This window comes from Anabrus simplex, chromosome 2 (assembly GCF_040414725.1).
Source record: "Anabrus simplex isolate iqAnaSimp1 chromosome 2, ASM4041472v1, whole genome shotgun sequence".
Taxonomy (NCBI): domain Eukaryota; kingdom Metazoa; phylum Arthropoda; class Insecta; order Orthoptera; family Tettigoniidae; genus Anabrus; species Anabrus simplex.
This window is the reverse complement of record NC_090266.1, coordinates 1,023,164,712-1,023,181,441: the sequence shown is the minus strand read 5'-3', so window position 1 is coordinate 1,023,181,441 and position 16,730 is coordinate 1,023,164,712. Positions and strand designations below refer to the sequence as shown.

The 16,730-nt window shown below is 39.6% G+C and overlaps 1 protein-coding gene across 5 annotated transcripts in view; it reads right to left on the bottom strand.

Moving 5' to 3' along the window:
* Window positions 1–16,730, bottom strand: part of melt (melted) — a 611,799-nt gene that overhangs the window by 46,246 nt on the left and 548,823 nt on the right. For all 5 annotated transcript variants that reach the window (XM_067141908.2, XM_067141909.2, XM_067141912.2 and 2 more), the window contains one exon: window positions 7,659–7,901. In XM_067141908.2, coding sequence (XP_066998009.1) covers window positions 7,659–7,901 — 243 coding nt within the window. The remainder of the gene's footprint in view (window positions 1–7,658; window positions 7,902–16,730) is intronic.

The window sequence follows — 16,730 nt, the reverse complement described above, 5'->3', positions numbered from 1 at the left end:
AAGAAGAACCGTAAAAAATTATCATTCAAGCTCGATACTTGCATTATTTACCCATGGGTCAGAGAATATTGTTTTCAAGTTATATCAGTTCATCACACTTGCGTCAATTGTTGTTAACATAGTCATTCTTGGTTAATTCAAAATTTGGATAAAACAAAAAAATTCTGATTCCTTTGGAGTTTGAATTAAAGAGAGAGTCCACTGTATCCACTTGTTTTGAAGCATATTTAATTCTGAATGGTGTGTATCTTACACCAATGTACCTTTTCTGTAAACTTAGAACATTTTGTGCTAATAAGTTTGATTAATTTTCAAATGACTGAATTTTCAAATAAATATTTTTAAATACTGTAGCGGGATTGACCGTACATCAAGTATTTCTTAAATAAAATACATCATAAATAATTGATAAAGTATTAGCGAGTGTCCATTCAGCACTAATAATAACAAAGTCTCGCAGGAGCAAGTAGTCAACCCGCCAAAACACTACCTTCATCGCACAGCCAGCAGTGGGTCTAGGACAGGTTGTGTCATACGATCTGGAAACGTCTATGCAAGAAATTTGCTATATTCTAAACCAACTGAAGTATCGATCCAGAAACAACAGCATCTTACAGAACACATCTTAAATGTCTCTTCATGTTAATTTCTTCAAAATCAATCCAAGGATTATAGAGAAATTCAAGATTTTATCAAACATTACATCAGAGCTAGATTTGTATAAACGGCCATAGCCCTTGAACCTGTTACTTCATTTCAAACCGGCAACAAAACGATGTTGGTTCCTCGCATGGTACGGAGTTGGCCTGCAGGGTGAGATTATGTCTAAAGGCCGGTTCGACCATCTGCTGGTAAACTGGCTGGCATCAGCCTGGGAGGTAAACTACCTGGGGGCGCAAATCAGCTGGTTACTTTGGCTTGTGTGCAACCACCTCCGTGCAAGCGCTAGGTAGCTCCCCGGAGCTAAGACACTGATATACGGGGTTGGCTAGACTGATTTTCAGCGACTTCTCGCTTTCGAGTGTGGTGCTATCTATTGTTAGAAGTATGAAGCTCATTTCAATTGTCTTATTTTCCTGTGCTTGCACCTGCTGATTATCACCAAAAAGCCTAATAAGTGGAGTCTTAAGAGTTATGGACAACGATTTATGTCAAGCTTTCATGATTTTAATCTACGAGCTTCAAATTAATACTCTCGAGATTACATTTTCTTATGCCAGTTATAACCTGTCGTGTAAGGCAGCATTTTTGGAAAGTATTCTCGCAGTAGATTGGTCAAGTCGCTCACTCCATAATAGAAGGTACGGAGGTTTTCTCTATCTTTCTAATTTACATTTAATAATTTATTTTTGCTCCCTGCCATTGTTCTTAACTCTCTTTTACGTGCTTCCATATATGTACATACACACACATCTTCCTTACGGACTTATTGCCTTTGAGCATTCTATCTGCAGGCTTCTGTGAATTGATTAAATATCTCCATGATCCTCTATTTGCAACTAGCTCTGTGACCTCGTTTAGTTCCACATGCTTCCCTTTACTGATAATGCATTTCATTCTAATTTTTAACTTTATGAAGATAAAGTTGGAAGGTACTGTAAATGTAAAGAACTAATGAGGGTAAATATTCATTCATAGGAAGAGGAATTCGGGAATGGAAATTTTTTCAAGACTATGTAAACAGCTGATAGGGAATCTGCGACCTGGGCGACAGTCCTATATGCTATATTAATCATAACATCACTTTCTGTAAGTAGCACACATATAAAGCATTTTCCTAGTAGACATAATATTGTGATTAAACATATTATTAACAAGAGAACATATGAAAACAGGCATACAGATTAGTACAATGCTAATAATGAAAATAAAATAAGATTCGTCATAATGAAGACACGAACCTGCATACCTCATATTATGAAACGAGCGCAATAGCCATTACGCTACGAGAACGCTTGTGGTAATTAGGATACATACACTAAGTTATACCTGGTGTCTGAAAACTGAAAAAGTACAAAATTAAAGCCCATTTGAAATTATTTCCAAATAGGTTTTGATTTTATATCCTTCTAGAGTTTCTTTGCAAAGGTTCACGTATAAAATGTGTTTCCTATGTTACCGATGCGAGAAGCTAGTGTGACCACTGCAACTCAAGGGAAGCATTAATGTTCAAAATCCTGCAATAAATATCAATCACTGTTACGGTATCATGCTTTTTTCAGTATACTGAGCTAATTTAAGTTGTATGTCACCAGAAATACAGCTAATAATGTTCAGCTCTCAAAACTTGCCCGGCAGGTAAAGTCTTATAATACCAATATAAATGGTCCATTATTGGAGATTATAAATTTTCCAGCTAACTCATTCCTGGTTGCCAGCGTTTCGCCCTCGTGTGCTAGGCTGGGCTCATCAGTTGGTACCTAGCACACCTACCAAGACGCATGGCTAGTGCATACCGTGGAGGCCACTGCGTAGGCCAATTGTAGCCACCGGCAGTGCCAATGCACTATGAGACACTCTGTCTCACTACTAAAAATTGATGCCTGCTTGGCCATCAGATAATACAGATGTTGATTCCCATAGGGAATTTGTAATATTTGTTCCGAATGAGTAAATTTATAATACCAATATAAATGGTCCATTATTGGAGATTATAAATTTTCCAGCTAACTCATTCCTGGTTGCCAGCGTTTCGCCCTCGTGTGCTAGGCTGGGCTCATCAGTTGGTACCTAGCACACCTACCAAGACGCATGGCTAGTGCATACCGTGGAGGCCACTGCGTAGGCCAATTGTAGCCACCGGCAGTGCCAATGCACTATGAGACACTCTGTCTCACTACTAAAAATTGATGCCTGCTTGGCCATCAGATAATACAGATGTTGATTCCCATAGGGAATTTGTAATATTTGTTCCGAATGAGTAAATTTATAATACCAATATAAATGGTCCATTATTGGAGATTATAAATTTTCCAGCTAACTCATTCCTGGTTGCCAGCGTTTCGCCCTCGTGTGCTAGGCTGGGCTCATCAGTTGGTACCTAGCACACCTACCAAGACGCATGGCTAGTGCATACCGTGGAGGCCACTGCGTAGGCCAATTGTAGCCACCGGCAGTGCCAATGCACTATGAGACACTCTGTCTCACTACTAAAAATTGATGCCTGCTTGGCCATCAGATAATACAGATGTTGATTCCCATAGGGAATCTGTAATATTTGTTCCGAATGAGTAAATTTATAATACCAATATAAATGGTCCATTATTGGAAATTATAAATTTTCCAGCTAACTCATTCCTGGTTGCCAGCGTTTCGCCCTCGTGTGCTAGGCTGGGCTCATCAGTTGGTACCTAGCACACCTACCAAGACGCATGGCTAGTGCATACCGTGGAGGCCACTGCGTAGACCAATTGTAGCCAGGTGTGCTAGGTACCAACTGATGAGCCCAGCCTAGCACACGAGGGCGAAACACTGGCAACCAGGAATGAGTTAGCTGGAAAATTTATAATCTCCAATAATGGACCATTTATATTGGTATTATAAATTTACTCATTCGGAACAAATATTACAGATTCCCTATGGGAATCAACATCTGTATTATCTGATGGCCAAGCAGGCATCAATTTTTAGTAGTGAGACAGAGTGTCTCATAGTGCATTGGCACTGCCGGTGGCTACAATTGGCCTACGCAGTGGCCTCCACGGTATGCACTAGCCATGCGTCTTGGTAGGTGTGCTAGGTACCAACTGATGAGCCCAGCCTAGCACACGAGGGCGAAACGCTGGCAACCAGGAATGAGTTAGCTGGAAAATTTATAATCTCCAATAATGGACCATTTATATCGGTATTATAAATTTACTCATTCGGAACAAATATTACAGATTCCCTATGGGAATCAACATCTGTATTATCTGATGGCCAAGCAGGCATCAATTTTTAGTAGTGAGACAGAGTGTCTCATAGTGCATTGGCACTGCCGGTGGCTACAATTGGCCTACGCAGTGGCCTCCACGGTATGCACTAGCCATGCGTCTTGGTAGGTGTGCTAGGTACCAACTGATGAGCCCAGCCTAGCACACGAGGGCGAAACGCTGGCAACCAGGAATGAGTTAGCTGGAAAATTTATAATCTCCAATAATGGACCATTTATATTGGTAGTATAAATTTACTCATTCGGAACAAATATTACAGATTCCCTATGGGAATCAACATCTGTATTATAGGTAAAGTCTTATCGGGCCCTCGAAGTGGCCGATAAATTACGTGCCGAGTAACTATGATTTATGCTGCCGATAGCGCTACCTATACTACTTATACACTGTCAGTAAGCAGAAACTCGTTGAAGAAATCATAAATATTGAAGAAGGTGATTCCAAGACTTGTATAACTAACATTTATGTGTAAGCTAGAAACAGAATAGTGATTTTTCCAAGTGAAATCTACTTAATTTTTAACATTACGATGTGAATAACATAGTATTCAGAGACTTCTCCTTTCATACTACAAGTGTTTCACTTACAAGGGACACCTTTAACCTCGAACATTCGGAACAGCACGCAACCATGCTTAGAATAACAAGCAATCATAAACAAAATGGTGGTGTGCGTTATTTCCATGGAAGACATTGCATTCTACCTCAAGTAACATTTTAATAGAGAGAAACAAAGTAACAAGATACGAATGCCATAGGAAGGAAATTATATGTAATTTAATGGCGTCAGTGTATCATTACATTTTCAATCAGCAGCGCCAAAAACTCTCTGCTTAAAGTACTTATAATAGTGCAAAACACACATATACAGCAGTACCACACAGTTGAAAGTGCTTATATGTATTAGTTCTCAAAGTGTAGATGCGGGATTTCGATGAAGTGGTTAAAAGTGGGAGAGAACAATGTGCACACCTCACTAAAGCCACGTTATCACATTCAAAATCACTTTTGCATTCACGCACTCCAATATCAAAAGCCACACTAATTACATTTTCAAATGATGATGTTGGTATGTCAATGTCATAACCAGGCTTTCGCCAAGCATATTATAACATAGGCTTATACGTAGGTGCAGCAAATTGATTGTAAATCTCAGAGTGAAGCTTCATGATGAAATAACGATCATGTACCTTCACTTGTGGTTTGGCACCTTGTAGTCTTACAAAATCAGTAATCCTTCTGATATACAAATGATATTGCTGAAAGAAGTAAACAAAGGGATTGGCAATATTTTGTCGTTTTCGGTGGCAATATCTTCAGCGTTAACATCTTTGTTTGGAAAACTTGCATCTAGAAGGGTACGATCTGTATAACCTGCCCAGGAATCACACAACAATAGGCTCTTTTCATTTGTTACATGTTCGCCAAGGACTGAAGTTAGGGAACGTTTAATGTGTTCTTTAGTCATTTTTCCGCTACATGAATGTTTCGTGGACAGGTTGTTGCAAGTTTCCTTAAAATATATGGACTGAAAGTGCCTCGTGTCTCTTGAAAACAGATGTACAACCTGTCTGCTAGTCTGCCTGCCATTGATAAAGCCACATCAATTGTGTAGCTGTGGGTAGAGCTATGTACAGATTGCAACACACTACCTGTAGTTTTCTCTCCTCTGTAGGGCAGTGTTGATGCTGAAGACATTTCATACTGGAATTGACTCTGGTCACTGTTCCAAACATTACCTTTCTCCACACCCTCCTCTGTTATAAACATGTTCACTTCTTCCACAAATTGTTGTGCCTTCTGACGTGTAATATTATCATCTTCTATGTCCTTATGTGTGACAAATGTAATATGCCTGGATGAAATGCCATATTCAGCCTTGAGATGGTCGATAAAGGAAATGGAAGCTTTGAAATTGACCAAGCCAACCATTTTAGCCCCTTCTAGTGCCCACATCTGAGATGCCAATAGTGAACTGCAGATCCATACCTCCTTGCACCATCAAATTGCTATTTTACATACACTTTTATAGTTTGTAATTGCGACAGTCTGTTTCCTATGAAACAAGCACCTGCTCCCCGTTTCATAGCCACATAATTTAGAATTAATGTGCAATTTGATTTACTTTTGATGCACTTATAGCGAGCGCTTCATTTTTTGCTATAGGAATTGAAGCCATGATTGTAATAGTCCTCATAAATGTTCTCTAGTACGCTATCATCAATATCTTTTAATACACTGGACCTCGTCTTTGTGGGTGGACAGAGTTCATACTCACTTTGACTTGACTGTTCCTGTTGCTCTGGAGATGAATGTCGTCTACTGCTTGAAGAGCCACCTTCAGGTTCAGGTTCCTCCTGTCCTTCAAAATCCGTATATCTATCCCGCGTAACGTCGTGTATTTCTGTGTCATCGCCATTATATTTCTGAATGATTATATTATATAGTATATCCGCGAACTCCATATCCTCGGCCCCGATGTCATTCCCATATTCAGCACGTCGCAACTTGGTCCCTAATATTTGGACCACATGCGTAGGATCAATTCTCTTCACGATATCACTGCACTGTACACAGTTTACAGTAACTCACTTGCGAACACTCCAAGAGACAAATAAGTACTGCAGCTATACCACTCACGCAACTGGAGCACTGGTTAGTGCAGCTACACTATGCCACTTTCAAGTGGCGCTAGCAGACAAGTGCGGAGTTTTGCATGGAAATGAAGTACACCACTGTTTTGTTTATGATTGCTTGTTATTCTAAGCATGGTTTCATGCGGTTCTGCGCATTTGAGGTCAAATGTGTCCCTTGTTAGACATTATATTAAATGGGGAATTGAAAGTGATATTTTTTTTCTGTGAACAGATTTTTCACAATAATAATAATGATAAATGCTTTACATAGAATGCAGTAGATTGGAATGCTAGTGATTTTTCCAAGTGATTTACACTACATAAATAGATACAAGTGCACTCATAGACATTCATGGAAAACCTAAGTGAAATTTCCAAGAGAACTGTGCTTTTAGTAGGTCGCTACAAATATTCTGTTTCTTTAGAATTATAAATAATCCCAAGAGTGTGGTTATTCCATCAGATGTTCTATTTCTCAACAAGAATAGGAATAAACTGTGTTGTGATGAATTCCTGTGGAAAGCCACCACAAGTTTCCCAAGTGCAACTTCTTACTTTCATGTGGACACTTGCATGACAATCAGCAAGTCATTATCCCGCACCAGGACCTTCAAGAATTAACGACAATCCATTGCTGCTTACAAGGGATCGTGGTTCCATGGTTCGGATGCTGCACGAGGAATTGTGTTTCCAGGATTGTGTTGCAATCCATCAAGGAAGATCTATGGAGAGAACTTCACTGTAACCAGTGCAAATGTAAGGTGAACCTTATGTGAATAAATTCAGTTTAAAGAATTTGGAACTCACTGTAGTCAGGACCTCTCTCTGTACCCAGCTCCAGGCCTACAACCAGTGTGCCCTGTGATAAGATATCATTACTCTTCGAAATATCTAGTTGTGCCTTATTATCAAATTATTTCCTGGTACAATACACATACAACACACTCGTTTATGATGTATCTGATACAATATTTCTACATGAATACCATTTACCAATTAAACTCTCCAAAAATAACTACTTCCAGAATGTTATCTCTTGCAGGAGAGAAAATGAGATGTGGCATTATCTTCAAAAATTTCAATTCACTTACAGATCCTTTGTAGGAAAGGTGTGCTCCAGACAGAGTGAAGTAACGAGTGCGCCAGCGACGAAATATCTTCCATCGGCCTTTTTTCTCCTTGAGTTGGCCTTCAATGACAGGTTGGCTATCCTGCAGGAAACCCACTGCCCTTTCAGGATGATTACATAAGAAGCAACCCCACTGTCCGCCCGTACATTCAAACACATCAAAGAAACCGCTGTGCCGCAGTTCATTCAGCAAGGCATCTTGGTCCTGTTGATAGAAGACATATTAACACTCAAATTATGTGTATAGTAAAAATGAAACTCAACATCATGTTATGGTGCAATATAACCTCCTTATATAACATGAGTTGAACAAATGTTTCAAAAGACAATTAGCGAACTAAAGTGTGACAAATACTGCACAATTACATCCTAGTCTTCAAGAATCAAAAAATCCCTGCCATGGGCCTCTCTCCTCTTTTCTCACTTTAGAGTTGTAAAGAATAAAATCACGTAAATAAGTTTCTCAAGTTTAGTTACAATACTGATGGTTCAATTCAACAGTGTTACAATTCAAAAAAACTGGATTTTTCAGAAGTTATGATATTAGTTAGATCCAATAAGCGAAAATATTAACATACGCTTCTCAATTTATTAGGCCCGGTTTCACAGTCTGAGTTTAAGCCGAAGCTTTAGTAAGCCACGTATGCCGCTTAAGCAAGGCTTACGCTTTGGCTTAAACACTACAAGTTTCACAGTCGGGGGACCATGTGCAGCTTTACTAAGCTGAACATCTCCAAAGTTGGTAATGCTTACGCATGCGCAATGATTCCAATTCTCATATTTGTTTACATCCGTAGCCTATGATTGATTGATTGATTGATTGATTGATTTGTAGGTTATACATCGTTTACCAGCCAAGATAATTTTTACTCCGAAATTGAACGAAAAATGTGATTCCAATAAGCGTACTGCAAACTGCAGTTCGCAAGAAGTTTGCATTTTATTGGAGATTGTAAAAAATTATAAGCATATAACAGAATGTAAACAATTATAAATTATTGTGGAATAGGAAAGCTCAAACGAGGAACAAATTTGCGGATACATTTAATGCCAGGAGTGGTGCAGTGCATAGAGATGCTAGAAAAGAAGTACAAAAATATGAAAAAATCACCAAAAAGAAGTATGCGGATGAAAAAGTGTGTTCTTCAAGGTACAAGTGGTGGTCCAAGTAAGCCATCGCTAATAACACCAGTTGATGAAGAACTGAAAGAGTTAATTGGCGTTCAAATTAATGGGTTCGTTTCAGTTTATGACTGTGACGACATTAATGTAGTGCAGAGTAAGTAGGCATATATTGCATCTTCTTTCATTTTGTAAAATGTTATATAGGCTATGCTATTGTATGTTAAATGGACGTAAGCTATAATGCATTGGATTAAGTGGCTCGATACTATTGAAATATTGTCCATATTTCTCTGTTAATTTCAGATTCGAGTGATATTGCTACTGCTGGTTGCAGCTACAATGAGAAAGATATCTGTGTGTCAGGTCAGCAACTGATTTTTGTTTTCACAATTTGCTTTACATCGCACCGACATAGATACATCTTATGGCGACAAATTTATTTTGTAGAGTGAAGATCAGTGTTCTATTTTCTGTGTAAGAGGCTTCATTCATTTCTTTCATAGGGATAGGTGGGAGGTTTAATCCTTGATATTATCCTCTGATGGTTTTTTTAAATTCTAGTTTCTATATAATTCGCTGGGGCCATCAAGGACCACGTTAAGTCTTATTGCATTTGACACTGAACTTGGCCTTCTTTAGAGCCCAAATTTCCCTCATTCTTTGTGAGTGGGCCTGCTTACGCTCCTCTGTCCAAGGGGCACCGTGTCTTCTCTTCGGTTGCTCGTCTCGGTTTAGCCCGTTCGTCAATATTTTCTTGCGGAAGAGATCTCTGTTAAGGGCGTCTTCAGCTGAGATATGTAGCATTTGCAGGTCTTCTTTGGTATTTCTAAACCAGGGAATTGTGCTTTTAGGGTTTGAATAATAAAAGTGAAAGATTTCTTTAGTTAACTTTCTTCCGTCCATTCTTTTCAGATGACCGTAAAATGGTGCCCGTCTTTTTTCTGATTGTGTCGGTAATTTTCTCTATTTTGCTGTAGACTTCCTTGTTGGATCTCTTTTGATGGATTCCATTTCTGTACTTTGGTCCCAAGATTCCTCTCACAATTTTGCGTTCTCTTTTCTCCAGTTCTTCAAGGAGTCCTTTGTTGGCATTTAGAGACAAGGTTTCGGCTGCATATAGAACTACTGGCTTCAGAACTGTTTCATAGTGGCGTATCTTGGTGTTCTGGGAAAGGCATTTTTGTTGTAGATTGTGCGGGATGTTTGGTAGGCTATTTCCAGTTTGCGTACTCGCTCCTGAAGTGCTTCTTTCTCCAGTCCATTTTTCATGATGATCTCACCCAGGTATTTGAATTTGTCTACTCGGGTGATGTCCCTGTATTTTGTATGGAGTTTTGGTGGAGCCTCTTTGATGTTAGTCATTACTTCTGTTTTCTCAAACGATATCTGCAAACCAGTTTGTTCGGCAATTTCCTTTAAAATTTCAACTCGAGCTCTAGCGGTTTCTATGTCGTTTGAGAGAACAGCAATATCATCGGCAAATGCTAAGCAGTCTGTTGCGATCCCCTTGGATTTGGTTCCTATTCTCAATGGACTGTAGTTGGTTTCCTGTAATCTCACCCGCCAGGTTCTGATGATCTTTTCAAGAACACAGTTGAAGAGTATCAGGGATAGCCCATCACCTTGTCGGACTTCTGTTTTGATGTCAAAGGAATGCGAGAGACATCCGTGGAACTTCACCTTGGATTTTGTATCGGTCAGGGTGGCTCTAATTAATGCCAGCAGTTTCAAATCAACTCCAAATTCATTTAAGATGTTTAGCAGGACTTCCCGGTCAATGGAGTCGTACGTTTTCTTAAAGTCCACAAAGACTTGGACCTTAGTGTACAATATCTGATGATCGTTTTGAGATTTTGGATCTGTTCAGCTGTTGAGCGACCTTTTCTGAACCCTCCTTGGTATTCACCTATTTGATGTTCGACTTGTGCTTCCAAACGCTCCAGGATGGCAAGTGATAGAATTTTGTAAGTCACGGGTAGCAAAGATATTCCTCTGTAGTTGTTGATGTTCTTCATGCTGCCTTTTTTGTGTAATGGATGGATCAAAGCTATTTTCCAATCTTCGGGTAGGGTCTCCTTGTTCCAAATTTCTTCTATTTGCTTTTGCAAGATATGAAGTGATTCCTCTGGGGCATATTTCCATAGTTCTGCTACTACTGAGTCTTCCCCCGGCGCTTTGTTATTTTTGAGACGGGCAATGTGGCACTTGATTTCATCTCTGTCGGGTGGTCTGGAATCTGGGTACCTGAGTAAGGGTTCCTTGGTTTCAATGGGGCTTTGCGGTTTAGAGCAATTAAGTCAATTCTTGAAGTAGTCTGCCAGAATGCTGCAATTTTCTTCATTTGGCGTCGCCAGTGAGCCGTCCTTTCGCTCAAAGCATAGAGATGGTGGTTTATAGCCAGCGAGTTTGCGTTTGAAGGCTCTGTAGTACTCTGTTTTCATTCTTCCTAAAGTTTTGTTCTATCTTTTCAATGAGAGATTTTTCGTATTTTTTATTTTCTCAGTTCTGAACACCCTAGCTGCTTGGGCACGTTGGGTTTTGTAGGTTTCCCAATCATTTTCTGATTTCGTAGAGTAGTACTGTTTCCACGCATTGAGTCTTTCTTGGAGGACTGATTCGCAGGTACCATTCCACCAGGAATGCTTTTTGCTTCTTTTGATTTCTGCAACGTCTTTGGCGGCCTCAACAAGGAGACTTTTGGCGTTGTTAAAGTCACAGTCATTTGGTCTAGCCTTCTGCTGGAACTCCTGGACCCTTTGCTGAAGTTTATCATTGTCGAAGCGTATGATCCGTTTAGTTGTCTTCCTTGTGTTTGCGGGAATTGGTTTGAATTTGATAAGAGACATATAATGATCTGAGACCACATTGATGCCTTTCTTTACCTTGACATTCATAATCTCAGGGCTGTTTCTCCTGGAGATTGCAACATGATCAATTTGGAACTCTCCGAGAGCTTGGACGGGAGAACGCCAAGTCATTTGCTTTCTGGGTAGATGGCGAAAGTGGGTCGACATGACCTGCAGGTTGTGATTTTCGCAAATGGACACCAGTCTTTTGCCGTTGGGATTGGTTCTTTTGTGAGCAGGGTAATTTCCTATAACTTTCTTGTACTTCTGTTCACGACCTAGTTGGGCAATGAAGTCACCCAAAAGAAGCTTGACATGGTGTTTAGGGATTTTGTTTAATTTTTCATCCAGTAGGTCCCAGAAATTATCAACTTCGTCTGGATCAGACTTGTTCTTATCGTTTGTAGGAGCATGTGCGTTAACTAGGGCGTAGGTTTTCTTCGCGCATTTAATTGTGAGTATAGACAATCTTTCATTCACAGGTTCGAAATTTGCAACCGATTTAAGGATCTTGGTTCTAACAGCAAACGCGGTTCCAAGCATCACAGCTCCATTGAGGATTCCTCTTTGCGCTTTGCTCTTGAAAAATTGGTAGCCTTCGGATTCAAAAATCTCTTCATCTGGGTACCTTGTTTCCTGTAGGGCCATTATGGATATCTGATTTTCGTGAAGAGCTTTGGTGAGGGTTTTCAGTTTGCCAGTTTGTGTAAGTGAATTTATGTTGAAAGTTGCTAGAAAGGTTTTAGATTTTGGCCTGAGTTTTTGACTCTTCGGGGTACACCGAGACGCTCCGACTCGTCTCTTGCATGATGTCTAGTCTCCCCCAGAATCCGAACGAGACTCGTGCGCCGTGGCGTTCACGACGAGGGATTTATCCGAAGATTTACCCCCTGGAGTATGTTTCTTGAAATGTTGTGCCATCATGCTTTTTGACTTGACTTTGCTTTGGACGGGTACCCATCCTTTTACAACTAGGGTTGTTAGCCCTAGAGGTTGCCTCAAGATGTTTTCTGGCTTCTGGTCATTTACCAGTCTTCGCCGTAACCCTGGCAAGGGACCAGTTTTTTTTTTTCACGGTGGTATTTTATTTCCCTACTACCCTCTGACTCTGCTGGCGGCAGAGCCAGGGAGCTTCCCCAATTCCAATGGGACGCGCCCGATGGAGGTACCCGGAAAATCGCCACACGGGCCCATACATTTACATAATTGTATTTCATTTTTCTATCTTGTAGCCAAATGATTCCTTCACAAAAATTACCGTATCTGTATTTCATCTTACATGGTGTATCATTTCCTAACTGGATCATTGCTGATTTGTTTGTTGTAATATACAATTATTATATACTCCAACCTAGAATGTCATTTCATTCATTCACCACTGATCTGCAGTTAGGGTTGTCGCCCAGGTGGCAGATTCCCTGTCAGTTCTTTACCTAATATTTTTTCTGAAATGATTTCGAAAAAGTCCACCTCTGTAGTGTAGTGGTCCTGAAGCGTGATTAGCTGCCACCTCAGCCATCCTCAAAGTGGTTTTTCTGTGTTTTCCCACTTCTCCTCCAGGCAAATGCCTGGATGGCCATGGCCGCCGCTTCCTACCCTCTTCCTTGCCTATACCTTCCAAACTTCCCATCCCTCCACCATGCCCCTGTTCAGCATAGCAAGATACTGGTCCTCCTCCCCGACGGTATACCCCGAACCAAAGTATCACGCACCGGGCGAGTTGGCCGTGCGGTTAGACGCGCGCGGCTGTGAGCTCGAACCCGGGAGATAGTGGGTTCGAATCCCACTGTCGGCATCCCTGAAGATGATTTTCCTTGGTTTCCCATTTTCACACCAGGCAAATGCTGGGGCTGTACCTTAATTAAGGCTACGGCCGCTTCCTTCCCATTCCTAGGCCTTTCCCATCCCATCGTCGTCATAAGACCTATCTGTTTCAGTGCGGCGTAAAGCAAAATAGCAAAAAAAAAAAAAAAAAACAAGTATCACGCTCCAGGACACTGCCCTTGAAGCGGTAGAGGTTAGATCCCTTGCTGAGTCCGAGGGAAAAACCAACCCTGGCGGGTAAACGGATTAAGAAAGAAAGAAGGATTTCGAAAAAGTTGGTGATTTCACTTACTCCACCGTAGCTTACCTTACCTGAATCTTCTTTTCCATAGACTGGCAGTCTTTCGTATATAGTTTCTGGTTCATATTTGAGATTCATTGAGTTATGGTGGTAGGCCTAAATATGATGATGATGATGATGCTTGTTGTTTAAAGGGGCATAACATCGAGGTCATCGGCCCATAATGGTACGAAATGAGACGAAATGGAATGACAAATTAAAAGTCCAAAATTCTCCACTGACCAGAATTCAAAACGTGAGGATGAAGAATGAATGGATGGATATGAATTTAAAACAATGAGTGGATGTGACCCGCAATGCCTTACATTCACAAAAACTGACGGAAAACAATAGGATTACTGACCAAGGGAATGCTGTTATAGCATAACACTGAATCGATGATGCTTGCAGTCTAAAGGGGGCCAAAATCCAAGTTATCGGCCCCTCATAACGGTACTTATCGCTAGGAAAGTAGAACCATGGTATGTGTCATGTTGCGGTACTAATCAAAAGTAGCAGAGACACGCGGTATTCCACACATTATGGTACTACTTACAGATTATGAAATTCGACATGTAATACAGACCTATGGTTTTTCTCACATTACGGCGCCATTTACAGGCAACGCAACCCTATGGTGTTCATCACATAAGAGTACTAACCACAGGGACCTGCACTATCCTGTGGTGTTCCTCGTATAGTGGGTACTAATCATAGGCAAGGCAGAACCATGGTAGCTATCATCCCAGGGTCCTGCTCATATGGTGGTACTAGTCACATGTACTGCAAAAGCCGACCGCACGGTGCTCCTGTGTGCTACTAATCACAAACCTATTTGGTACCTAATATAGTGGTACTACCCGCAAGTAAAAACGACCCATGGTGTTTTCCGCGTGGTGGTGCTAATCACATGTAGTTTCATGGTTCCAAGACAATCATCCCTTGGTCATCCCTATTAGTCGCCTCTTACGACAGGCAGGGGATACCGTGGGTGTATTCTTTGTCTGTGCCCCCCACCCACAGGGGGTTGGTAGGCCTAAATAAATATAATGTGTCTGAATATTTAAAAAGCGAAATGTTTTTCACTGTGCTGCTTTAATTCATATATCAATATTTCAGGTTCCAGTTATAATGCTATTGAAGAATGTAGTAACACTGGGAAAGACAGCAGCTTATCAGGTCAGTAATTGTTCTGTAAAGTGAATGATATGCATAGAGGGATTGTTTTATTTGTCATGAACATATCAATGGTATAAGTAATGAGAGTTGTAATACTGTACATGAATGCATTATTAAAATTTTAAAATGATGTTAATTGCTTGAAATTTGTAGTACCAACACACTGACCAGTTTTCAGAATTACATTTGTAAAGGCCCTTTTTTTTTTTTTTTTACTGTGCCATCAATGTTGAGGCAACACACATCAGCCATCAATGTTGAGGCTACACATATCATTGTGCTGTTCATTGACCCACATGATGCATTTTAATTGTTTATTAGAAATATGTAAAAAAAATCTTTTATAGTTGAAACATATAGCAATCTGTGAAATCTTTAAAGATTGTTGGATGCATTTTCATAATTATTCATTATTTTAGGAACTCCCAGCAAATGACTGGAGTAAATATGTGCCAGCTATGGTGAGGCAACCAATATCAGAAGAACTGAGATTTGTAGTGGATGATGATGATGATGATGATGATGATGATGATGATGATGATGATGATGATGATGATGATTTCTATTTATTTTCTCTACCTACCGTTTGTGGCGAGTCTGTACATACTGTTAGCATGCTTATTTCTCTGATAGGTAAATATCAGTTTTTTGTTTTTTGTCATGACCAGTTGAATAAACAAGAACATGTATGAATGTTAAATAATATACTATTTCATAGTTGCAGCATATTAGGTGAATAATTACTCATAAATGTGCTGTATTCATAAGTTCCATGCATTTTAAGAACGGCTTACTTATTTCTACCATTAGGTTTGTTTGGTTTTCATGTAATAATTCACACACCTCATGACAAACTAAATTTATATTCCTGCCTATTTCTTGAAAAATGGTATGCATATGGGAATGTATAATAAGCTGATAATACACACAATAATGTTTGCTGACTTAGAATTCATATTTAGGCAGTGATGTAAAATACCCAGGTATTTATAAATCGGGGTAAATACCCAGGGTATATACTCGGGTAAATATCTAATTTGGGTAAATACCCAGGTATTTTAGATTTTTTCATTAAAAATCCTGTGTCGTGGTACCTTAAAAAAGGCGGTATGCAAACTATTCTACATTAACTTTTTAGAAATGTAACAACATTAGATAGTTAATGAAATTAAATTTAATTAGAATTGGGACTTAAAAACAGAATTTGAATTGGGAATTAGATCAGAAGATAAAATTCAATAGTTATAACCTGAAGAACTCAGAATTGAACTAGGCCTTTTGCAAACATTGAGATAAAAGTTGGGGGGAAATTAATTTACACCACACCAATAGATTTTTATTTTGACTTGTAAATATTGGTTATCAATATTACTTATTATTTTCAAAAATTAAGATGTGCTGTCCTAACATTGAGGTATTTGGTGTTTCTGTTTTTCTTCTTTTTCAAAATGTTCATGTGCATATATTGTTAATATTAGGAAATCACTTGACAACTCCTATACTGTCGGCATATTCCAAAATATGTAATTGTACAGTCTATGGAAGCTAAATAAATAAATGAATGAATGAATGAATCAATCAATCAATCAATCAATCAATCAATCAATCAGTATTGAAACAACAAACTACAAAATCCATTTGGCCCATCTGAGAAACTTTATTCAGTGACTCGTCAGAACCAACGGTAAAATGTGTGCATTTACTACACATCTCAAGAACTTGTTTATGGAAATAGGGAGCCAAACCATGATTGATTGTATATGCAAATTTTGTTCTGTGC